The following is a 26,630-nucleotide window of genomic DNA, read 5'->3' on the forward strand; positions in this document are numbered from 1 at the left end:
CTTCTCACCACCTCCACAGCTATAAACTTGGTCCAAGTGCCCAGAGCACTGCAACAGCTGCCATATGAACTCCTGGCTCCTGCTGGCACCCTCTGCAGACAGCCAGAGTGATGGTTTTAAAATGTAACCCAAGGGCTTCCCTGGTGGCGCAGTGGTTGAGAGTCCGCCTGCCGATGCAGGGGACACGGGTTCGTGCCCCGGTCCAGGAGGATCCCACATGCCGCGAAGCGGCTGGGCCCGTGAGCCACGGCCACTGAGCCTGCGCATCCGGAGCCTGTGTTCCGCAACGAGAGAGGCCACAACAGTGAGAGGCCCGCATGCCACAAAAAAAAAAAAAAAAAAAAAATGTAACCCAGGGACTTCCCCGGTGGTCCAGCGGTTAAGAAAGACTCTGTGCTTCCAAGGCAGGGGATGCAGGTTCGGTCCCTAGTCGGGGAACTAGGATCCCACATGCTGAGTGGTGTGGCCAAAATATTAAAAAATAAATAAAAATAAAATAAAATGTAACCCAATGCACACCATTCTCCAGCTCGCCACTATCTAGTGTCTTCCCTCTCTCATGCTCAGGACAAAATGCAACACCCTTGTGTCGGCCAAAGAAGTCCAACCTCACTGACCTTATCTTCTATCCCGCTCCTGCTGCCCACTCTGCTTCGGGTACACTGGCCTCCCTGCTTGTCTTTGAACACTCCCAACACACTCCTACCTCAGAGCTTTTGTCCTTTTGCCCTGCTGCTCCTTCTACCTGGAACATTCCTCCTCACGTGTCCATACAGCTCCATTCCCCACCTCCTTCCAGTCATTGCATAAACGATACTCTTTCTTTCCTGATCACCCCAGTTAAAATTGCAACTTACGCCATATACACATACACACAAACACGTGCGCGCGCGCGCACACACACACACACACACACACTTTCTCTCCCTTTCCTGATGTTTTCTCCACAGCACTGATCACCACTTGACATATAGTTCACCTTTTTTTTATGCTTAGTCTGACACCTTCTCTAGACTGTAAGCTCCGTGAGGGTAGAGGTCTTTGTCTGCATATCTTCCCTCTTGTACGCCCAATACTTAAACATAGTAGCCAATAAGCATTTGAATTGAACTTATATGTACGAACTTATTTAATCGAGGGGTCGGTGCTCTCCCTCAGTAAATATCTTAGGCTCTGTGGGCCATAAGGTCTCTCTCTGTCACAATTACTCAACTCTGCTGTGTTCGGTGAAAGCAGCCACAGACAATACATAAACAAACAGGCATGGCAGTGCTCCAATAAAAGTGTATTTGCAAAACTACGGAAGAGGAAAGGGCATATTTGCGCCGTGGATTCGCTGTTTACCAACCCCTGATTTAAATCTCACAACTGCCCAATGATTTGGAAACTGTAATCTCCCTAATTTATCAGGACCTTTAAGTGGCTTGCCCAAGATCACTTAGCTGGTCAACTGCAGAACCGATTAGAACCTGTGCAGTCAGGCGAGGGGTATTCAAGGATGCTGGGAAACCAAGAGAGACCTGAGAGACACCAATGGGACAAATAAGAAGTGGAAGCATCTCAGTGAGAAGCCAGCCCCTGGCTGCTTCCATCCACACTTACAAAGGAGGTGCCTCAGAGACTCAAAGTCGTGAGGTTTCTTCAGCCACCCCACGTTCCCCAACGAGTACCAGGAAGACCACCAAACTCTCTGAGATCAGAGCCAGACTGTGCTTGTTTCTCACCCATCCCCTCAAAAGCCAACAAGGCTTTGATGCAAATAATCCTTGCCCTTGATGTGTGACAGGGCTTCAATGAGCGGGGTCTAAGATGATAAAATCACATCTGGCCTGGCTCTTTTCCCCCGTCTACCATATTGTCCTCCCCGTTGCCATTACCTTCACTTAAGAAGTAGAAATGGAGAGAAGAGCATGCAAAGCATGACCCCATCTCCATTCACCACCATGTATTCCTTAAATCATGAGAGGATTGGGAGAAATTATATTGGGAAAGGAACTAAACAACATGGAACCTCACAGTGAGAAAGATACTCATGTTGTCTTTTCAGTCCTTCTGAATGAGTCATGGAGAACATTCCAGTCAGTTGGTAGTAATGATTCTAAAAGGTCTCTAAAACTTGTTCATCTTCCTTTTCAACAAAGAGAAAGCCTCAGGATCGATGCCTTCACGGAGTGATGTGTCTAGTTAGAATTCAATAATATTGTTTGGTTTTTATTGCATTTACTTTTTTTTTATTGGAGTATAATTGCTTTACAATGTTGTGTTAGTTTCTGCTGTACAATGAAGTGAATCAGCTATATGTATACTTATATCCCCTCCCTCTTGGACCTCCCTCCCACCAGCCCGCATCCCACCTCTCTAGGTCGTCACAGAGCACCGAACTGAGCTCCCTGTGCTATACAGCAGGTTCCCACTAACTATCTATTTTACACGTGGTAGTGTATTTATGTCAAACCTAACCTCCCAATTTGTCCCACCCTCCCCTTCCCCACTTACTTTTATTGTATTTACTTTTGTGGTGGATTCATATTATGCCAACCCAGTTAAGCGAGAAATAACTTTTTAAAGAATTGCCTTTCCTCCACAGGTCAGAGTTAGTGTGGACCACAAGATCTGGAAGGAAGAAGTGAAGCCGCACCATATTACTTCTACACTTTGGAAGCTCAGCGCAGGGCGCTGCTCATGTACATTGTCTGAGATCTGAGGGTTCACCTGGTGGGCGTGAGGAAACAGCTGCACTGCAGCTTCTTCAGCTCCTGCCAGATCCTCCTTAAGCCCCTCAGAAACCTGGGCCAAGTGTCTGTCTAGCTCCGTGATGATGGGTGCCATCTTCCCATTTCCACCCTGCAGGACGCCCTCATTGCTAAAGATGGTGGACTGGAGACTTTGCCAATCAGAGGCTTCCATCCCAGCCACATGGCTTCCAGTTTGTCTCTGTTTCCCCCACATCACGTCCGTCTTCGCTGCTGATGTCAGGCTCCAGCATCGGGTACACCTACTCAGTAAACCAGCTCCCACAATTCTGTAAGAACTAATCCTGAAAATAAATTCCTGATGAAATATCTCCTAGTGGCTCTGCTTCTCTGATAAAGCCCCCACTAATATATCTTCTCTTATGGAAAATGATATTGGTTTTCTTCATGAATGGCAGTTCTATAAAATTTCCACATAAAGAAAATAACTCTTTTTAAAGGAAAACTAGTAAGTGAATAACAGTAAAAGTGGTCCATAGCTATGATAAAGATTGTGGAAGGGGTGTGTGAATGACTGATGATTTGGAAACACCTATTATTTTCCCCTTCTTTTTAAGAGTTAGGCCAGGAGGGAGAGGGGAAGGGATAAATTGGGAGATTGGGATTGACATATACACACTACTATATATAAAATAGATAACTAATAAGGACCTACTGTATAGCACAGGGAACTCTACTCAGTGCTCTGTAATGACCTATATGGCAAAAGAATCTAAAAAGAGTGGATATATGTGTATATATAACTGATTCACTTTGCTGTCCAGCAGAAAGTAACACAATATTGTAAATCAACTATAATCTAATAAAATATTTTTTAAAAAAGAGTGACAGATAAAAGCAGCAAGCCTCTGAATTAGATCCTATCAATGAACAAGTTCCATGACCAAGTGTACTTTGTGATAAATTTCACTTAATGGTACTGTTTTTGGATACCCCAGTATTAAAAAAAAAAAAAAAAAAAGCCATTCATATTCATAGATTGAAAATGGCAATATAACAGAGAATTACACTTCACTTTTTAACTTTATAGTTAAAATTGAAATTTTATTATTTTTAACTGTTTTTAAAAGTGATATATTCACATGGTTCAAAATTCAAAATGATTTCAGTTGTATATATTGATTAGCCTCCCTATCTGTTTTATATCCCCTGAACCAGTCCCTGTCACCTATTTGCAACTACATTCATTAGTTTCTTATGCAAATGCTAGCATATACACACAAATGTAAATATACAGCCTTATCCCCCTCCTTTTTTACACAAAATATAGTATTCCATACATACTGTGGATCAATACTTCCAGGTTATAATTTGAAAAACATTTTTCAATAGCCAGAAAAATTGTCCCACTTTTTTTTTTTTTTTTTTTTCTGGTACGCGGGCCTCTCACTGTTGTGGCCTCTCCCGTTGCGGAGCACAGGCTCCGGACGCGCAGGCTCAGCGGCCATGGCTCACGGGCCTAGCCACTCCGTGGCATGTGGGATCTTCCCAGACCTGGGCACGAACCCGTGTGCCCTGCATCGGCAGGCGGACTCTCAACCACAGCGCCACCAGGGAAGCCCCAAATTGTCCCACTTTTAAAGCGCAATTTCACTTATCAAGAAAAAAGATCTAAAGGAATAAAACTTATGTACAAAAATTTTATTTGCAGTACTATTTATAATAATAAAAAAGGAGATAATAAACTTAAGAATTCCAAATTAATAGAATATTTAACACAATGGAATACTATGCACCAGAAAGAAAAAAGAAATGAGACTGATCTTTAAGTAATGATGAGGAGAGATTTCCAAATTTATTAAGTAACACAAGGTAGGTGCAGAATAATATATATAGTATGTACACCATATATGTGGAGAAAAAGAAGTATACAAAATAACATATATATAAGCTTATCTACATATGCATATATGTATATGTTGATATATGCCTGAAATACAGCTGAAAAAATAAAAACCGTAAGAAACTATAACATTAATTGCCTATTTGGATAAATTTGGGGAAAGGGACGAGAGAATTTTTGACGTGTACTTTTTTTAGTTTTAATTCTGGAATTTTGAGCCTTGTGAATACCTATAAAGTTTTTAAATAGCATATAATTTAACATTAAAAATATTACTATATTTTTAATATATATAAAATTATTATAGTAATATTAATTATGAGTCAAATGAGTACATTTATCATTAATATATTTTCCAGTTTCCTTTGATCCACCATTTATCTGTTAGTACTGAGAACTGAGCCTTACACATAGTAGGCACTAAATAAAAAGGTGTTCAATAAGTGAATGCATGTGTGGAATGCACGGAGCCGCAAATGAATGTATGTTCATTAAATACTTTAAACTAGAAGAATGATTAGGTCACTGATGTAATAGGTCTCAACTGCTGGTGTGGTTTCTGATAGAGCCACGCATACACCACGAATTACCAGAGGCGCACATTCACTCACGACAGAACTCGCTAGAAAGAACACACTCTTTCTTTATTAACTTTCCCAGCTTCATAGGAGATGTAAATCGCTTTATCGATGGAGTATAATTAATAAAGGGCATAAGCCACAAGACCAAATCCAATGCCCTCTGCTGTCAGCAGGTATAACAAGTAAATTGCATTCAGAGTATTAGCTGAGGAATTAAAATTTGCTCAAAATTCAGAAACAGATATCATGGGTCCTCTTTCCAGTTTTGGAACAAATAAAATCAAAATGGTCATTGAACCCATTTGGCAGTAGTTTCTTAATGGGCTTGAGACAGCATAGCTCACCATTGCAAAGAGCGTACTCAATTTTTCTCTGGTTATAATGAAATTCCTAACTGAGCTAAAGAATTCCCAGAGTGTCTAAATGATGGAAGTCATTAGTCAAAATACTGTATACATCTTCATGCTAAGGGTGGAAACTTACACTGAGGACTGTAGGTATGACTTTATTTTATTACTTAGTTCGGGATCCCAAGCCAAGTTCTGTGACCAGGGAAGGGAAGACTGCAAAACAAATAGAATGTCAGCATCATCTGTGGCAGGCTGCTAGATTTCTCATCTTAAAAACTGGACTTTGTCCCTTCACACATTGCTGACAGCAATGTAAATTGCTGTGGATCTTGGGCACGTTAATTCGCGATGCATATCAAGGGTCATAAAAATATTCAAACTCTCTAGCTTCATAATCACATTGATTATTAGGGAACAGTCCTTTACATGGTCAAAGTTATAGGCCTGGGCATTATTTGAATTTGAAACAGTTTAACTGTTTTAACTATCAAGTAATCATGTACCTACTCAACAGAGTATCACAGACTTTAAAATTATGGTTTGAAAGATTCTGTAATTATTTGAGAAAATGTGTATAACGCAATACATTTTAAAACATACACAGGACATGACACTGTAAATATATAATAATAGCAACCATGTGAAATTTTAGAAGCATGGGGGGAAAGTGGAATGAGATATACTAAAATAACAGCTTTGTATTGAGGTATTAGGTTTATGTAATTTTTTAATAAATAATATCTAGCAGTTTATTAACCAATGGAGTATATTGCACAACAAACTACCTCACATCCTTCAGGAAGAAAAACCACTAAATTTGAAAAGTAAAGACATGACCCACTGAATTCGAACACAATTAAAATGTGCTTTAAATTGTTCTTTGGGGGCGGGGACACAACACTTCTACTCAGGAGAGACATTTGTATCGTCCAGGTCTTTTCTTTACACCCATCATGCCATGAATTCATAGGAAATGAGAGATACCAATGATTAAATGTTATTCCAAGAGTTAAGGAAATGCCAAGCTCAATTCCAGGTTCATCTTCGTCTGCCATATGACCTTGAACAAGCTACGTCAGTGTTCTGACCCTTACTCTGTTCATCTGTAAAATGGCGTCACGAGTAGTAACTAATTCCCCTGTACACGTATATAATGTTTTGCCTAGTGGCACCAACTATTATTAAGTGTCCTACTATTATTAAATCTTAATGGCACTAGCTATTATTAAGTGTCCTACTACTGTGAGGTGCAAATTCAGTATATTGATTCATAGAGCTCACACTAATTTCTATCAATATTTCTATGTCCAAATTACAACCAACCACACTGACATGGTAATTAGATGGCATTATGCTTCCACAGAAAAATCTTTATTTGGCTGTAGGGCCAAAACCTACAAAAATACTGTTCAATAGCTTTTGGAAACAAACCTTTATAAACCCAGCTCAAAGCGACAAGATTTCCTCTCTCCTTCCCTGCATTTTATTATTGTCCTAAACAAAGGACTTGGGTTATACAAATTAAACAGTTCACCAAGACCTTGGGTCTGAAATATTGGATGTAATTTTGCTACATAAGAGTGAACATCAACACTTGTAAAATGGCACAGAAAATTGGAAGTAAACAAATTATCAAGATATACTGAAATTCCAAATCAGTGTGATTTGTTCTGAAAATCTGACCCAACTTTCTTCTCCCCTTTGTCCAGTCCGAACACAGTCTCTCATTGACGAATCTGCCATGCTTACGTATTTAAGTATAGAACCCAAATACCATCTTTCTCTCTTGACAAACTAGAGCTGTTGTTCCCTTGATAAACTTTATGATATGTAAAAAGACCACTTAATCCTCCAATTTATGACCGTGAGATGCTGCTGAAAGCCTGAGCTCTCAATGCTCCTAATGAAAACGTCAATAGTGATCACTAAAGGAAAATATATTTCATTAGAATTGTGAGGATGTCTCACAGTGTTTCGGGCAAAGCCATAATGATTACGTTAAGGTGCAGAAAGCCACATAGCCGAGCTTTCTCTCCTGCAAAAGAAAATATACAGTGAAAGTCATATGTGATGACTTTACATAGGAATGAACATAATCTGTCGCTCTTCCGAGTTCCAAGAGATACAGGAGAGAAAAGGTCAGTGATGTTACTGGACCATGTCTTTCAGGACAAGACAATACATGAGGATATGCCCTTGTCATGCGGAGAATGAATTTCAATATATTTTAAGTAAAATGAGTTCACTAATAAAAAAGTCTTATCTTCCAACTGCTATCCTCCATCTCTGCCCAATTAGGGTCGTGATACTATTTTTATTGCACTACAAAAGGTATGAATGTGTATAAACAAACAAATGGATAGATAAATAAATTAAAAAGCATAAAATTTAAGAAGCAAATGACCACCCACCTCACTTTACCTCCAGTGTTCTACTTCTTAGAGGAAAGCACAGTTACTTTCCAAGAGTTATGACCAGAACTATTCCATCCTTCATCTACTCCCATGCAGAAATACTCATGTGCACACATCTGTGCCAAAATCCCTCTTTGTTTCTGCCACTTGCTTTTTTGCACACTTCACAATATATCAGGATAATTCCACATTGTAGATTCCACACTGTAGCTTAAAAATATGATTTCTGAGGGGCCAGAGCCTCGGAGAAGTCATGAAATTGCTCCTGGCTTCAGTTTCCCCATCAGCAAAATACAGGGATCAAACGAGTTCATATCAAATCTCTTCGCACCATGAATGTCTTATCATTCTGGGCTTTTCTCTCCCCTCTGGTTTCAAAACTTGAATTGATATTATTCTTTTTATATGTTACCCCTTAAATTTAATATAATCTTCACTTGCATGCCTAGATCACAGAATAGTGAGAAATATTCTTTTAATAACCCTTATATTCTCCTTGTTGGTCGTTTCTACAACTAACATGCCAATGCCTTTCTCCATTTGAACCTTTACAAGATAAAATGAAAATCTGCTCATTTCTAACTCCATATGCCTAAATACCCATCTAAAAATCACGATTACAAATTCCCTAGAATGCATGACCTTAACTGATGGGGAGCTGACCCCTTCTTTAATATTAGAGAAATTAGTCTAACAAAATGACTTTTTCGTCTTTGAAAGATCCAACTTCATCTATCTCTGAAAAATAAGCTTCAAAGTTAAACACCAGTAAAATGTCCAATCTGCTTCACACACACTTTATCCTGTATCCATCTCTCTCAAACGGATTTAACTTAAGAAATTTATTTCTGTATGATAAAGAACTTTTTTAATCCCATGTGTAAAACCTGTCAATCTCATTAAAAGGTAGTCCAGCAGCCTGGGGAAATATACTTCTTTCTAAATCTTTAATCAATCTTGAAACATCTGCCCATCAGCATGTCTTCTGGAACTCCATTTATGTTACAAATGTTCTCCAGAAATTCACAGTTGCCCAATGAAATTGACAGTTTCAAAGAAAAATCAGATTGTCTCCTCTCCATGAGTGGGCTACGCCCCTTTCAGGATTAAAGTAGACTCAAATCCGCAGACAAAAGCATATTCCTTCCCTCTGGCTACAAGAAGCTATAATCAGAATTCTCCTTTTATGATGGTGTAAACAAGTACTCAGGAAAAAGAACTGCCATCAGGCCTTTCAAGCAAAAAAAGCTAAAGTGATTTGCATATAAATCTTACCTACTGCTTATCTGGAGCTTCTTCCTCCCAGAGAAAACCATGGTTGATATTAATAATTTACCAAGTCCAAATTCAATGTAATGAACCAGTGGAGGTATTTTCCTAATTCATTCATTAGATGAGTCTGCTGAAGGGAACAGTGCATTTTAACAACATAAGAAATGAAATGGGACTTCCCTGGTGGCGCAGTGGTTAAGAATCCGCCTGCCAACGCAGGCACGCGGGTTCAAGCCCTGGTCCGGGAAGATCCCACATGCCGCGGAACAACTAAGCCCGTGCGCCACAACTATTGAGCCTGAGCTCAAGCCACAACTACTGAGCTCGAGTGCTGCAACTACTGAAGCCCACGTGCCTAGAGCCCGTGCTCCACGACAAGAGAAGCCACCGCAATGAGAAGCCTGTGCACCGCAACAAAGAGTAGCCCCCGCTCACCGCAACTAGAGAAAGCCCGCGCGCAGCAACAAAGACCCAATGCAGCCAAAAATTAATTAATTAGTTAATTTTTTTAAAAAAGAAATGAAATGAGCCATCGAACTTTCATTTTGTGAAAAGTAAATTAAAGGACCATTTTGGGGTTTTTTTGTATTTATTTATTTATTCGTTGGCTATGCTGGGTCATTTCTCCGTGAGGGCTTTCTCTAGTTGCGGCAAGCGGGGGCCACTCTTCATCGCGGTACGCAAGCCTCTCACTATCGCGGCCTCTCTTGTTGTGGAGGACAGGCTCCAGAAGCGCAGGCTCAGTCGTTGTGGCTCACCGGCCTAGCTGCTCCGCGGCATGGGGGATCCTCCCAGCCCAGGACTCGAACCCGCGTCCCCTGCATTGGCAGGCAGATTCTCAACCACTGCGCCACCAGGGCAGCCCACCATTTTGGTCTTGAGAACACCGGGTAAAATACAGGGAGAAACCATGGGCCTGCAAATCAAGTAAAACACATTCTTGCAAAAGGTCTTGGCTCCCTCTTTGGAAGGCTGAGCTAAGGCTGCAGGTTTGCAATTACAAATCAAGTTGCTGCAAGTTGGGTTTAGCAGAAAGCAGATTCTAAGAAGGAAATTTGCGTTCAGAATGTTTCGTGGGGAGGGCTCTGGAAGCAACACCTAGGAGGTCGTCAAGGATGCAGGTCAGGGCTTCCCTGGTGGCGCAGTGGTTGAGAGTCCGCCTGCCGATGCAGGGGACGCGGCTTCGTGCCCCGGTCCGGGAAGATCCCACCCACTATGCCGCGGAGCGGCTGGGCCCGTGAGCCATGGCCGCTGAGCCTGCACGTCCGGAGCCTGTGCTCCGCAACGGGAGAGGCCGCAGCGGTGACAGGCCCGCGTACCGCAAAAAAACAAAACAAAACAAAAAGGATTTAGGTCAGCTGTGACGCACTCTCAGCAATGCATGCATCTCCACCCAGGAGCCTGGGCGCCTGCGGAGTTGTCCCAAACCGGGGCAGTCAATGAGGGTAGGCTGTGCCCCAGGAAAGGGGCTTGGCTTTGGTCAGGTAGCTCTCTTCAGCGTCGGCTGCAAGCTGTCTGTCTACGACACTCATAGCACTCCCAGTGCGGGGCCGGAAGCCTTCAGTCCTGGAAGAGACGGGTGGAGATCTGGGAGCACGGCACAATGCCACTACACTGGTCTAGCCCAATCCCAGTCAACCTTTCCACAGTTAGGCAATGGATGCCGAAACGGCAAGCCCAATGAGGAAAAATCTCCATGATGCTGGTGGTGAAAGAACTAGGGTCCTGCTAAGGTATCTAACTGGAACGTTGAAGGAGACTTGGATAAAAGCATGGAACATCCAGCCCCTTCCCAGAAGGCCTGCTGATCAATAAGGCACAACAATAAAGTTAAGAGCTTGGAGGAACTCTTTAATTCACTCAGTCATTCATTCAACAAATACTTATTGAACCCCTACTATAAGAAAAAACCAAGAAGCAAGACAAGAATAAGCTGTACCCTTGTGGGGCTCACAGACGAATGAGGGTAAAACCGTCAAAACAACGTGTTCAATCACATACTTTAAAACAGCCATGAGTGTTACGAAGAAATTAAGGCAGCACTGTCCAACAGAATTCTCAAAAATGATGGAAACATTCTATATCTGTGCTGCCTGACATGGTAGCCACTAACAAAATGTCGCTATTGAGCACTTGAAAGTGGCTAGTGTCATTAAGGAACTGAATTTTTTAAATTTTACTTGATTTTAAATTTAAAGATCCACATGTGGCGACTGGCTTTTCCCGGCATTTACATGTGGGATGGTGCTGGGAAAAGCATCTCCAGATCGATAACATCCCAGCCGAGATTTCAGGATGAGAAAGAAGTAGAGAAAGTAAGAGGAAGAATTTTCCGATCAGTGAAAATACATGTGTAAGGGCAGTAACAGAGGAAAGAGAGCTTGGCCACCGGAGGAACTAAAGTAGGTAAGTTTGGCTTGAGTACTGACTTGGGGGCGCAATGATTTGAGAACTGACTTGGCTGTGATGAGATATGGCAGGGTCTAGATCACGCAAAGTGTCTCAAGTACATTGCAGAATGTTTATGTGTAAGGAGAAGGCATTAGAGAGTTTTAAAGTAGAGGTAGGATAGGATTGGATTGGATTACTAGGTAATCAGTTTGCTGTAAGCAGAGTAAATTTGGGGAGTGGAGGACTGAGCAGGAGAATATCCTTCCAAAGTTAAACACACACACACACACACACACACACACACAAACACACACACACACAGGCTCACAGAGTTGAAACACACCCCAAGTGAGGACTGGCAGAAACAAATATTTCTGGACACTCTCGGTGGAAGTATACCTGGTACAATCTCTTTGAAGGAAAACTAGATCTATTTATCAAAATTCTAAATATACACAAATTTGTAAGAGCAACTTCCTTTTTAGAACTTATCTTAGAAAAATATAGTATCATGTACGCATACGTGCATGCACAAGGATGTTTACTGCTTCATTGTTTAATTAGCAAAAATTAGAAACTATATTAAAATGTCCAATATTAGTGTGAGCGAATTAAAGAAATCATGGGACAGCCAAATAAGTGAATACTGGGTATCTATAAAATTGTCTGAAAAGTGCTACGTTAAAGTGCTAAGTTAAAAAGAACAGGGACGGGGCTTCCCCGGTGGCGCAGCGGTTGAGAGTCCGCCTGCCGATGCAGAGGACACGGGTTCGTGCCCCGGTCGGGGAGGATCCCCCATGCCGCGGAGCGGCTGGGCGCGTGAGCCATGGCCGCTGAGCCTGCGCGTCCGGAGCCTGTGCTCCGCAACGGGAGAGGCCACAACAGTGAGAGGCCCGCGTACCACCAAAAAAAAAAAGAACAGGGACAGAGTATATAACAGTGCTTAATAATATGATGTGCAAAGCAAACTATACACACACAAAAACACATGCATTTTTATATATGCCTATACATATATAGAGGCATATACATATCGCCATACAAATATACAAGAATCTGACTAGAATTGCCTGGAAATGGAGACAAGTCTGGCATAGGAGGGAACTTCCCTCTTCATGCTATCTTTTTTTGCCTTGTTTCCTTTACCATGTACACGTAATACAAAACACTAGTAAATTAAAAAGACTTCATATATGCAAAAGCCATCTTTCATTGTAGGTAGTGTGGGCCTGTTTATCCTTCCTTCCTTCCTTCTTTCCTTCCTTCCTTCCTCCTTCTTCCTTCCTTCCTTCCTTTCTTGTCAGAAATTCAACACTGCCTTTTGAAATCCAAAGTAAATCATAAAAAATAACTGTTTTTCAAGTCACCTGTTCTTGTTTTGTGGTCTGACACAAGTCATAGCAGCACAGTGGCATCCAAAGTCTTCTCTGCTATTTTCCACTCAGGTGGCCTAGAGCAGGGCACTGCAGAGACCAATTTGGGACTAAATGGGATATTGTGTGTGCTTGGGCATGCTCTTCACATCCACAATCATGCTTCTGGCTCAGAGGCAGACAGGTGGGAAGAGAGGGAGCTCAGACATTTGTATCTCCATCTTGCCACAGTGGAAGCTGAGGCGTCAGGAGTTCAGTGACACGCTTTGGTCGCAGCAGAGGGCCAGCGGCAGGACAGGGGGAAAAAATCAGGCCATTCTTATTCCAGCCAGGTTTCTCGTCTCCACATGTTTGTCCTGTGCCGAGGACTGCAGTTTGGATACTGCCAAAGGGCTACCAACAAACATCACCCAATAGAATTCCTCAAAACTCTTGGGATTTGTGGATATACGTACTCGTGAGATGCTAGGGCTACTGTCTGTTTCATAACTGAATATGCAAAATGTTATTTCAGGGTTTTATTCCTTTACTTAAATATTTATTGAGCATTTACTATGGGCAGAGATGCTAGTCTATCATCCCTCCTCCCAGCTGGACCCACTTGAAGCATCTTACAAGATTGAGTGAGTTAATAAATATATTGATTGGGCAACATTAGTTACTATGCATTTGTTTGATTCAATAAACATATTTTTTTACCCAATATATGTTGAGCAAATTTTCAGTTTTATCATTTTAACTTCAGAATAAAAATAACAAACACAGCCACAGTTAACATATGATTTATCATATCTTCTAGGTCAAAGATTTGACACAGCACTTCCCAGGAAGGTGCTGTTCTAAGAAAATAAATCATCGTTTATGTGTTTCTAAATCCTTACTTAACAACTACTTTTTAAATTGTGTAAATGTCATTCTTAAAAGAAAAAAGACTGCAAAACTGGAAAGATTCTAAAATTGCCAAGAACTCAGCATCATGCTTGAGAAAATCTATGTACAAAACAGATTCACTTTTCACCTACTGGATTAGCAGAATCTTGAAACAGCTCTCAAATCACACTTTTGCAAAATGGGAGGAAAGGGGTGGGTTCACAGATTTCTGGGAACATCCTCCAAGGCAACTTTGATAAAATTTTACATGTGAATATGCTTTGGACAATAAGTCCACTTCTAGGAATCTATTCACCAATATGCTTTTCGTGGGATGAGATGGCGGGGGGCGGGGGTTTGCAGCACTGTCTGTAACAGGGAAAAAGGAATTACTCAGATGCTCCACAAGAGAGAAGCAGCCTGAACTCAAACTTAGGCGCTGCCACGTGTGACTTGCACAAAAATTTAACATCACAGTTAACTCAGTCTTTTGATCTCTAAAATGGACATAAAAACTCCTACTTCCTGCACATATTTAATAGTAAGTAAAAGGAAGAAAGGAAAGAAGGAAGAATGGATAAATAAGCAAATACAGCAAATATACCCGTACAGTGGAATTCTATCTGATTATTGAAAACAATGATATGTTGCTAAATAAGAAAAGCACAGCTCAGATGGGTATGTAATTATATATATCACGTACACACATACATTCATGCACACACACAAAAAAGTTTTTATACATAGACTCTTCCGGAATAAACTATTCACAGTGGTTGCTTCTGTGGAAAGAAACTAGATGATTCCTAGGGACAAGGATGAAAAGAATCTTACTGTTCAATGTAGATATTTTGTACCTTTGAATTTTGTACCAAGTATACATATTACCTATTCCAAAAAACATCAAATAAAATTTAATTTTAAGGGGGCCAACTCAAACCTCGTGCCTTAATTGCTGTATTCCCTGGTACTCAATTTGCAGATTACATACCAGTAGCAATTATGAGACATCTTAGAACATCCTACCACTCAAAAATAGAAAACACCACAAAATCAGGTGGGACACAGGCACAGTTTTCTCCTTGTCTTCTTGAATGTCTCATTCCATTATTCTGACCTGCAGTAAAATCATTTATTCATTCAATCAGCAAATATCGAGCATTTACCATAGGCTAAGAGCTGGGGATACAGCAGTGAATAAGATAGCCAAGGTCTTTGGTCTCGCAGAACTTACAGCCTAGTGGGAGAAGACATACCCTACAAAGAAATAAATTAAGAAAAAAATGTATCTGGCACAAAAATAAGAACAATGTTCTAGAGGGATGCAAGGGGAAAACTTTGGATGTGATGATCCATATAGGTTGGTCTCAGGCAGGAAATATAAGGCTAAAATCTGGATACCAAGAGAGGGCCAGCCGGAAGAAAATCAGAGAAAAATCATCCATCAATGGAGACGATGGATTCAAATGGATTAAGACCTCTCCTGGGGCCAAGTCCCCGGGAATGTTCCTTTCAAACCACACTTCACACAACATTTTCCATCTGAATTAATGGATGTTGAAGACCAGACTAGTTTCATAACATCTAGATTTTGGGTCACTGTTGGTGAAATACAACCCAGGCTCAAAAAGTGGTTCTTTGGCAAATGAGCTAAAATACCTGCTATTGGTAAATGGAAAGCTGGAAATCTGAAGAAATTGTTCATATGAAAAGTCAATGAACTCTTTCACTAGGGGATTCAAAGAGGTATGATTTCTCAAAGTTTTTTAGAAATAATTTTCTTTTATTAAGGTAATGTGTGGTATTAAGATAATAAAATGCATTTTAAGACTACAGCACTTTCCTGAATAGTGTAACTTGTAGTAAGTAAAAGCTTTGAACTCAAGCTCGTGTTTTAATTTAATTTGAGTTAGTAGTCCATTCATAAGATAGGCTAATTTCTCTTTCTATTAACCACTAAAGTATTCATTGTATAAATGAATTAAGGGAAGATAAAATAAAAACTTAGGCAAATTGAGACAAGTTTGTGGGTTTGGGGGAGTTGGGGGTGGGAAGGGACACACACACCCATAGTCATATCAGACGGAAGTTCCTTAGAGGATGGTATTGAGTACATGGGATATCTTTTCTTAGAACCCAATTTTCAATATATTTGTATGGAATCAAGCCATACGGCAGCTACAAGTAAAGAATTTTTCACGAAACCCACTTAGAAAGATAAGTACAATCCTCCCGTGTTTCCCAAACTTCAGTCACACACAGCCCACCAGTTGGATTTGTGCTGCATCTGAGTTCCACCACCTACCCCAACAGTTTTTGCTGCTTCTTTGTAACACTTGCACTATGTGTTAATTATCTATTTTAAGACTTCGCTTTTTAAATTAAATAAATTTATTTAAAGAGGAAACTATATATTCTTATCTTAAATGGAAAAGCAGTATCACTTGAAGGTAAATGTAAAATGTAATACAATATAATGTTAACGAATACAATAAAATATGATACTTTTGAAGACTCTGCACCTAAGTATGGTTTTCTATTAAAAGGCCTCCTAGCCGACAGCTCCTTAAGCTGAGTTAAATAAGAGTAGCACTTTTTCTCATTTTATGATTCAATGTTGTTTACTGCCCTAAAATGGTCTCTCAAGACCTGATTCTCACATTTGGGGAAGACGTCTAGAGCTAATAAGCAAAAATATGATGGTCAATCTTTAATCAAAGGTCTGCCATTTTTGTCGAACATACTCAACTACATATTTTCTAATACAGTGTTTCATCAGTGGCTCCTAAATAAACCCAATGTTATAAAAATGAATCGCTAAAGTTAACGGCAAGAGGAAAGTACAATGCTACCTGTTGTTCATTACCAAAGCCGCGCCTCTTCTGCTGAGATACGAGTGAATTAATTTCTACCAGTTTATGGTTCTTACAGACAACAAACAACAATATCACCTCAACCTCTTAACAATAAAAAATAAAAATCAACATTACAGACCTTCACGAAGTTTCTACTGTGAGTCAGCACAGGATCAAGAGTTTGATATCTTTTATGAGAAGCATATTATTACCCTCATTTTTGTACATGAGGAAGCTAAATTTCGGAAAGAGTAAGCAAAGTCAGTAAGTGGCCAAGTTGAGATCCAAACTGAAGTGTGAGTCCCAAATGTACGCTATGTCCACCAAGGAAAAAAATAATGCACCAATTCAATTATGAATGAAAGAAGGAAGGGAGGGAGGGAAGAAGGAAGGAAGGAAAGAAAGAAAGAAAGAGAGATAAAGTGTCCCAGCAAGATTTGTAGTAGTTATTGTCAACACTATTCTAAAAATGCACCAATTCAACGGAGGAAGGAAGGAAGGAAGGAAGGAAGGGAAGGAGGGAGGGAGGGTCCCAGCTAGACTAGTAGTAGTTATAGTCAAGAGTATTTGAAAATTCATATTGAAACCAAAGGACCTAAAATACATAAAACAATTTTGAAAAAGAAAAATAAAGTGGGAGGAACCAGTTTACCCTATTTCAAGACACTGTACAGCTACACATGTAGACATATGTAGACATATCACTGTACAATGGAGGCACACAAAACAATGGAAGAGAGTAGAGGACCTAGGAATAGATACACATAAATATGCTCAATGGAGAAAAGACAGGCTTTTCAACAAATGGTTCTGGAGCAGTTGGACCTCCATAGGCGGAAAATGAACCTACACCTAAAATGCACACTGTATATAAAAACTGACTCAAAATGGATCATGGACATAAATGTAAAAGGTAAAACTATAAAATATTTATAGTAGGAAAGAAAAAAAGTAGGAAAAAATAGTTGGGATCTTGGGCTGGACAAAGCATTAGTACCAAAATGGAAAAAAAACCCTGATAAATTGGACTCCATCAAACTTAAAAATTTCTGCCCTGTGATAGACTTTGTTAAAAGGATTAAAATAATAAGCTACATACTGAGAGAAAACGTTTGCAAACCACATGTCTGGAAAGGATTAATATCTAGAACATACAAAGAACTCTCAAAACTCAACAGTTTAAAGCAAACAACCCAATGAGAAAATGGGCTGGGCTTCCCTGGTGGCGCAGTGGTTGGGAGTCTGCCTGCCGATGCAGGGGACGCGGGTTCGTGCCCTGGTCCAGGAGGATCCCACATGCCGCGGAGCGGCTGGGCCCGCGAATCATGGCCGCTAGGCCTGCGCGTCCGGAGCCTGTGCTCCGCAACGGGAGAGGCCACAGCAGTGAGAGGCCCACGTAACGCAAAAAAAAAATAAAGAAAGAAAGAAAGAAAATGGGCAAAAGACATGACTAGGCATTTTACCAAAATGTATGTACAGATCGCAAATCAGAACACGAAAAAATGTTCAGCATCACAAGGAGATGTCAATCATCATCTCATCATCACAAGGAGATGTCAATATACACACATCAGAACGTCTAAACCAAAACTGACGCACCAAAAACTGGGGGGCAACACCAAATGCTGGCGAGGATGCGGAGAAACTGGATCACTCATGCGTTGCTGGTGTGAATGTAAAATGGTCCAACCACTGTGAAAAACAGTCTGGCGGTTTCCTGAAAAACTAAACATGCACCTACCAATACAACACAGCAACTGGACTCCTGGGCATTTTCCTAGAGGTATGAAAACTAACGTTTGCACAGAAACCCAGACCCAAATGTTTATATCAGCCTATACATAACAGCCTAAAACTGGAAACCACCCCCAAATGTCCTTCAATGGATGAATGGCTAGGCAAACTATGGCACATCCATATCACAGAATACAACTTAGCAATAAAAAGGAATGAAACTTTGATACCCACAATACTGAAGACAACCACGACAATTCCAGAGAATTATGCTGAGTTAAAAAAAAAAAATCCCCAAACATTACACACTGTATGGTTCCATTTATATAATATTTTTGAAATGATAAAACTATAAAAATGGAAAACAGATTTGTGGTTGTCAGGGCTTTAGGGTTATGGGAAGGGGGAGCAGAAGGGGCAACTATAAAAGAACAACACGAAGGACCCTGTCATGAGGGAATGCTTTGTATCTTGATGGTACCAATATCAGTATCCTGGTTGTGATACCAGGGATTTGAAGGATGTTACCATTGGGAGAAACTGGGTAATGCGAAATCTCTCTGTATTATTTCTTACACCTCATGTGAACCTACTATTACCTAAAATCTAAAAATTTAATTTAAAAAAATGAGACAGTGGTTCTTAACCTTTTTGGAAATTGTGGAGGGTGGGAGGTGACAGGGTTCGGGACACAAAAGTCCTGATCTCTCTAAGAATCTCATAAAAGCTATGAAGTCACCTGAGAACAATCATTTGCACCTTATCCATAACACAGTACACACGGCTAACATTTATGTTCTCTGAGACCCAGGGCATCAACAGAGGCTCAGAACACTAAAAAAATAAACATAGCCCCCCAACTGCTCCGAAAAAGTCAGCTTCCTGATACTCATCCAAAATGTAGGCATCTGCATTCTAGAAAGAAGCTATTTTAACTTCAACATTCACATATATCTGTGGCATTTCTAAACTCCCAATTTCATTTTGAATTTCACAGAAACAGGGGTTTGCAGCAGGGAGGTATCCTAATCTCTTCCTGGCTTGGAAACCCCCAAAATTTTATTTCCACCCAACCGGGATCAAATTCCTAGAGAAAGAGGAAAATCAAATTTCCCCTTCCTCGTTTCATGAAAATGAAACTGGAGATACCTGCAGATGTCTTTTCACTTCAATATTTGACCCGTTACTCAAACTAATTCATCCTTAACTAGAGTGAATATACTAATCTCATGTTAACAATACCATTCCACAAATAGACTGTCAATTCCTTGAGGAGGTTGACTGTATCTGTCTTATTTAAGGTGGTTTTCCCTGAGCTTCTTAAAATGAATATTCACTCAATAAACATTTGATGCATGATAAAATAAATGAAATCAAATATATCCCAAATGAAAACTAAATTCTTAAAATACCAAAGATAATGATCCACAAAAATTACAAAGCTGCTTAAAAAATAAATATTTCTAGCCATCTAATGAATATCATAAAAAAAAACATTGGCAGATGTGGGGAAAATCATCACACAAGTAATTTGGTTTATGCCTACACACAAAATCACTAAATTGGCCATTCTTTGCTTAAATCAGTTTTGGGGATGATTAAAGGCTGACTTTATGCATAATTAATCATACCATCCACAAAGACCATTGAATAAAAATGACTAAAATACCAGCTGGAAAGCACTTCCGACATGGAAACCAGGGAAGCTGATTCAAATGGGGCTAAAATACTGAGTACTCTTAGGCAATACTTAGCAAGTGTATTCAGTCTAACTGACCGTAAATTTCACTACTGGAAGTTAGCCCCAGACTCTCTTTTCCTTGAGGAAGGAAAAGGATGCTTCACGAATCTTACTGAATGGTTGTATGTGTTTGTGTGCATGTGTGTGTACATACACTCATGTACTGACGGTATATGATGAATTTATTCAATTCCTATGATTTTTTTTTTTTTTTTGCGGTACGCGGGCCTCTCACTGTTGTGGCCTCTCCCGTTGCGGAGCACAGGCTCCAGACGCGCAGGCTCAGCGGCCATGGCTCACGGGCCCAGCCGCTCCGCGGCATGTGGGATCTTCCCGGACCGGGGCACGAACCCGCGTCCCCTGCATCGGCAGGTGGACTCTCAACCACTGCGCCACCAGGGAAGCCCCAATTCCTATGATTTTGATGTTATGAATATAACTTTGCCACGATATCATTAAAAATGCACAGATCCCTGATCATCTATAAATCTAAAACCCTAAATGAAATATGAAGCCTCTTTGGCATACTGGGTCAAGCGCAACAGAGAAACAAAGGAGTGAGAAAATATTTCTGCCTAAAATTTGGCCATTAATTAACCAGTTTTTCGAATCTACTCTGCCACCCAGAAAAAAGATCCCCAAATTAACAGCTACGCACTAGTACGATGAGCTCGCTCAAACCAAAGTTACGTGGAGATGGGTTTCTCTGGTCCTGATACCTTTGCCATTTATCTAAGGATCAGGAAAAATCCTACAAAGGCAAATATCCCTTCCATAACCTAACATCGGTGCTTGTACATTAATTATTTCACGGATATTAAGTTTCATTTTCCTAACTAAAGAGCGAGGTCTTTGAGGATGAGAGCTATTGCAGTGAAAGAGACGAAAATAACAACCATGTAAGCATCATCATCCTCGAACAGAGCGGCAATAAACATTAATTGGGCTTCCACTGTGTCGAGCACTGTGTGAAGCCTTTTACGAGAATCCTCTATTAGGTGGATATTATGAGTCTCCCTATTATTACAGAAGACTGAGGCTTACAAATGCTAAATAACTCACCAAAAGTCACATAACCAGTCGCTGAATTGGGATTTTAACCGTCTCGTGTCAGAGCATATGCTCTTAAACCAGTAGGTAGTGATGGATTCATGCATTCAATAAATCTTCATCGAGTGCTTCTCCATGCTGGAAACTGTTCCAGGCACTGGGGTTCAGCCCTCATGGAGTTTCACATACCATTTGGGAGATACAGGCAATCAACAAGTAAAACATACAGACTGGTAAGTGAGGGGGTGATAAGTCTAGAGAGAAAAAAAACAATGGGATATAGCGGGAGAAGGAGGGAAGAGATAAAATACGGTGGCTGGAAGGCCTCAATGAGAAGGTGGCATTTGCGGAAAGGCTGAAGAAGGTGAGGAGCCAGCCAGGAAGAGGTAACGTGGGGAAACAGCATTCCAAGCAGAGGGAACAGCAAGAGAAAAGATTCTGAGTCAGGGGGCTCCCCTGGTGGCGCAGTGGTTGAGAATCCACCTGCCAATGCAGGGGACACGGGTTCGGTCCCTGGTCCGGGAAGATCCCACATGCCGCGGAGCAACTAAGCCCCTGCACCACAACTACTGAGCCCGCACGCCACAACTACTGAGCCCACGAGCCACAACTACTGAGCCCGCGTGCCACAACTACTGAAGCCCGCGTGCCTAGAGCCCGTGCTCCGCAACAAGAGAAGCTACCGCAACGAGAGGCCCGCGCACCGCAGAAAGGCATGGCCCCCGCTCGCCGCAACTAGAGAGAGCCCACACGCAGCAACGAAGACCCAACACAGCCAAAGATAAATCAATAAATAAAAGATTCTGAGTCAGCACAGGGCCCCGGAGCCCGCTGTAGGGCTATAACTCTTGGTGGTCTGAGCAGTGAGGGAGATAAATTAGGAGGTTATTATTCTGCAATACTGGGGGCTTGGGCCAGAGCGGCAGTGGCAGACGATGTGAGAGGTAGTCGGATTCTAGACGTGTTTCCAAAACAGAGCTTACAAGACCTCCCGATAAACTGGTTGTGGGGTTGTGACAAGGAGGAAGTGGGAAGGGGGGCTGAGTTTTTATTGTTTGCTGCTTGCTTGCTTGCTTGACTGACTGATTTTTACCAGGGCAACTGAAATACTGGGACCTCTAGTGGCTGAGATGCAGCCTCCGGGGAGAAGCAGGTTTGGATGAAAAAATCAGGGGTGGCTGGACATATTGAGACCAGGAGACGTCCAGATGAGGATGCAGGCTAGACGGGAGAAAAGGTCCTTGGTACAAAAGAGCACAGAGATGCTATTGAAAGTCGGGTAATCGAGGGGGACTGCATGGAGATAAAGTGAACAGGTGTGAGTTTAAACTCTGAGACTTGCAGGGTGGACAAGCCATAGCAATTACTGACTGGGAAATCCTCTCCGTTGCAAAGGAAGAAACCAAGTGAGGGCAGTTATATGATGCCATCTAAGCCACATGATAGGTTAATGATGTGCAAATTGCCTAGCTCACCATTCCTCAAAGAATACATTTTTTAGTGCCTTTTGTGGATTTGCCAGATAATTGTAGACACACCCCTCCCCAGCCCTCAAAACAGCAACATCGACATTATCCTGAAAAAGTATTGCACCCAGAGCCCAGCTTGACACCTCCATGAACCAACGGATGATGAAGCCAGAGAATAAAGATGTGAAGATACTGAGACTTTTGAGTTAAATCAGTTGAATTTCTTTAAGCTTTTTGATGTTTATAGAAAAAAACAAGTCTACAAATATTTGATTGTTTAATCACTTAAGCTGCTTGGTATCTCAACTAAAGGTGACCACTTATTTGCAACCCATCTGAATGCGGATGGTCTTAGACTATTTCATGCCCCACTGAAAAATCACTTACATGTATATAATTTGTAAAAAACTGCATCCAATGAAAACGTTCGAGAGCTGCATAAACATTTATGCCTTTGGACACATCTAGATAGAAAGATTAAAAAAATCAATCATTCCTATATCCTTCCACCAATCCTAACTCATCTCTGATTACACCAGAGGAATAACGAAATCAGGATCAATGCTGTATGCTTTCACTGCATTTTCACAAATATTATCTTATCCAATGCTCACAGCATCACTAAAGAGTGTTCATTGTACAGATAAGAAAACTGAGGCCAAGAGAGGTCAAGGGTCATAGAGCTAACGAGTAATAGAAGGAAGATTTGTTCTCTTTTCTTCTCTTATCAAATCTGAGGGGGTCATTCCCCGGCACACCAGCTGCTTACGATGAAATGTTGTTTTCTTGTTTAATTATAAACCCTCCCAAACACGGTTCTAATCCACAGACACTTGTCTGAATTCCATTAATAAAACCACCATGTCATATCAGCTCCTCAAGGGGCTTATGAGTTGCAAAGTCAGGCCTTCACTCTGTAGTTCAATCCATGTTCAACGTGCACTAACTGAGCGCCTACTGTGTACCTAACGCAAAGCCCTCCAACTCTTTGAGACTTCCACATGCTGCTTGCTGTTCTAGGCTATCTGCAGCCTAGATTAATACCACTAACATTTCTTACTTTGGACGGAGGGTCCCTGTGCCGTTTTCCTGAAGCATTCCTCTTGATGCCTCCATTATAAAACTTTAGTTTGCGGTGCTTTCTGACAATTATGTAATCAACCTCTTCAGTTTATATAAATAAATTATATCATTAGGACACTTTTTGAAAATTAACTGGTGATAAAATCAAACTGAACAAATAAAACCAGATTTTGTTGATTATATTTTTGACGTTTTCTCTCCACGAGCAATAACCATCATTCAATAAATATTCTAAAATCTATTTGAGTGTTAACACAGACACAATGAATAAATCCTGAGAAAGTACACTTCTGGTCGGCATCCAAGATACTGTAAAATATAAAGGGATGCAAAGTAAACTATATTTCCTTTCCTTCTGCTTCAAATATCTGTCCGTAAACACTGGCACACACGGGACTATATAGTGTCAGTAATATTACAGAAAAAAGTCTCAATTACTATAAACTAGAAAGTTATGGTAACTAGACTTTCAAATAAATCACCATGTGTCACAAGTTGGCATAAACGCTGATCCTTATGAATAATTCACATTTTGTGCATTAATAATTCATGTCCTCTTTCTATTGGAATGCTCTCTAGCACAGAATGGATGTCTCTTATCAATTTCCTCAGTTGACATGATGGAGTAAATCTAAAATTAGAATGGTGTTTTCTAATGCTCCTTTTAACACTGTAACAGTCGGCTGGCCCATAAGGTTATAAAAAATACAAAGCTCCTCTTATTTCTTGCCCTTTGCATGAAAGTCACTATGTTAAGTACCCTAACAATACTTGGTCCCCTTGATGAGAATATCTGCATAGCAAAAAAGAAAACCAAGGAAACTAAGGGTTGATAGGGGTTGGTTAGTTCTGTCACATTTCTCCCTAATTATATATTTATATATTCACTATAACATGGGGCCTAGTTGCTAAAACATGGTAACCGGCAGGGAAAGAAAAAAAAAAAGAGAGAGAGAAAGAAAGGGAGGGAGGGAGGGAGGGAGGAAGGGAAAATGGAAGGAAGCAAGGAAGGAAGAAAGAAAAGGACCAAAACAAATCAGGTAAGAGTTTTTAATAATTATAGATGTTTCCCATCAGCAGGTTTTCCTCCGTAACTGTTTAACACTGTGAAATTGCCTTTCAATTTTCAGTAAAATTATCTGGTACATAAAAAAGTCCAAAGACCAAATAAGAGAAAGGTGCCAATGACATATATTTGTGGAGAAAGATGTTCAATTTATTACTATTAACTCTATTCCCACTGTGGCCATTCTTCATCATTACTGACATTATTTTCTCAGACATTAGGAAAGTAAACTTTTCTCCCCAAACTCCCTCACCCCAAAGCACACAATAAACAAAAACAGCAACAGCACTTGACACAAGGCAAAGAGAAATGAGGTAGTTTGAAATTTAAAAAAAAAAAAAATCATTCCAGTATCCCCACCTCCCTCAAGAATTCCTTTGCCATCCCTCAAGCCCAAAGAGAAGCAGAATGAGTTCTCTGAAGTCCATCAATGAAGAGCAAAGGGGAAAAGGGCAAAAGAGAGGGGGTTTTAAGAGAGAAGCCATCCCTGGGCCAACATCCGATCCCTGACAAGTAGCCTCTGGTTCATTCATTCTTCCTTTTAGTACATATTTAGCGAGGGAGCACTTGCTCTGTGCCAGGTATTATGTTCCGCCCTAAATAGTCCTCCAGCGGGCATCCGGTGTGTATTCCAGCAATGAATCCACTACCCAGGCTCAGGACCATGGAACCTACCCACACCGCCTTTGCCAGCACCTGGGCCAGGGGTGGGTCACTGTCCAGGACCCGGAGTCTGAAAAGACTTCTCCCTGGGGTCAGAGGGTCCCTGACCTTGTTCACACTCAGAGCGTCTGCCCTTCCTCAATCAGTCCATCCATCCCCCGGAAAAGTTAAGTTGGCGGCGAGTGGGAAGAGGGGCACCGGGGGCATCCGGCGGGCTCAGCAACCCCGCCCGGGTTTCTCAGCTCTGACTCCCATGGCTACCGAGAAATATTTATTTCCAGTAGACGGGCTCCAGTGGCCACTGAAGCCGACCACAGGGCCACCATCAGAAGGCCAAGTCATCCGAGAGATAAAGATAGATCCATTACATACCTAGACCCGGCCTTACAGTGGCAGCCCCAGGAGATGTGGGTTTAGGCTGAGAAACCACAGCGCAATTCTCCGGCGCGCTGCCGGGAATCTCCTTCCACCCTCCAGGGATGCTGGCTACAGATAAAGACAATTGACCCGGTGAACAGGGGGCGGGGGGGAAAAAAAAGGATCGATACTTACCCCTAGGCGTCTGCTCCGGATCCTCACGTACCCTTGCTTCACTATGTCATTAAAATTGGAAGCCATCCCGGACAGCCAGTGACAACCCCCCTCCTCACCCAGGCGCACGCACCCTAAGTGGCTTTGGGGAGGGCTGAGGCCAGGGTCAAGAGAAGGCTTTGGGGTGCGGAAGGAGAAAGTTGACACGGTGAAGCGTTTACGGCTGCGGTCCGGCGTGGCTTCAGAAGGCGCACATCACTTTCTCTGTCCCCCAAAACCTTTAAGTGGGCGGCCGGTTTGCAGCCACTTTGGGGGAGCGCAGAGAGCGCAGCGCCGTGAGGCGAGGCTGGAGCGCCGGCGTCAGCTGACTCATCAGCCAGCCTGCCCGGAGGAGGAGCGGCGGCTGCTCAGGGATCCAGCCCAGCCTCTTCCCGGGGCCCAGGAGGAGAAGGAGGAGGGGGGAGTGGGGAGGGCGAGGGCGAGGGGAGGAGCCGCGCGGGGCCGGCGCCCGGCGGTGGCCACCCGCAGGCAGACACACGTGGACGCGCTCACCCTCCTCCTCCCCTCCTCTCCCGCCCGCCTCGCCCGCCC

General features: G+C 41.7%; 1 protein-coding gene across 2 annotated transcripts in view; it reads right to left on the bottom strand.

Moving 5' to 3' along the window:
- The window catches only part of DOK5 (docking protein 5), a 161,606-nt gene extending 135,220 nt beyond the window's left edge, over positions 1–26,386 (bottom strand). The window contains exon 1 of one of the 2 annotated variants that reach the window (XM_029219352.1): positions 26,061–26,297. In XM_029219352.1, coding sequence (XP_029075185.1) covers positions 26,061–26,126 — 66 coding nt within the window. In that variant the 5' untranslated portion in view covers positions 26,127–26,297. Of the gene's footprint in view, positions 1–26,060 lie in introns of both variants that reach the window. The other variant, XM_029219353.1, reaches the window with a different exon arrangement.
- Positions 26,387–26,630: the final 244 nt, after the last annotated feature.

Source organism: Monodon monoceros, unplaced genomic scaffold (genome assembly GCF_005190385.1).
Source record: "Monodon monoceros isolate NGI ecotype Baffin Bay Population unplaced genomic scaffold, NGI_Narwhal_1 Super_Scaffold_13, whole genome shotgun sequence".
NCBI lineage: Eukaryota > Metazoa > Chordata > Mammalia > Artiodactyla > Monodontidae > Monodon > Monodon monoceros.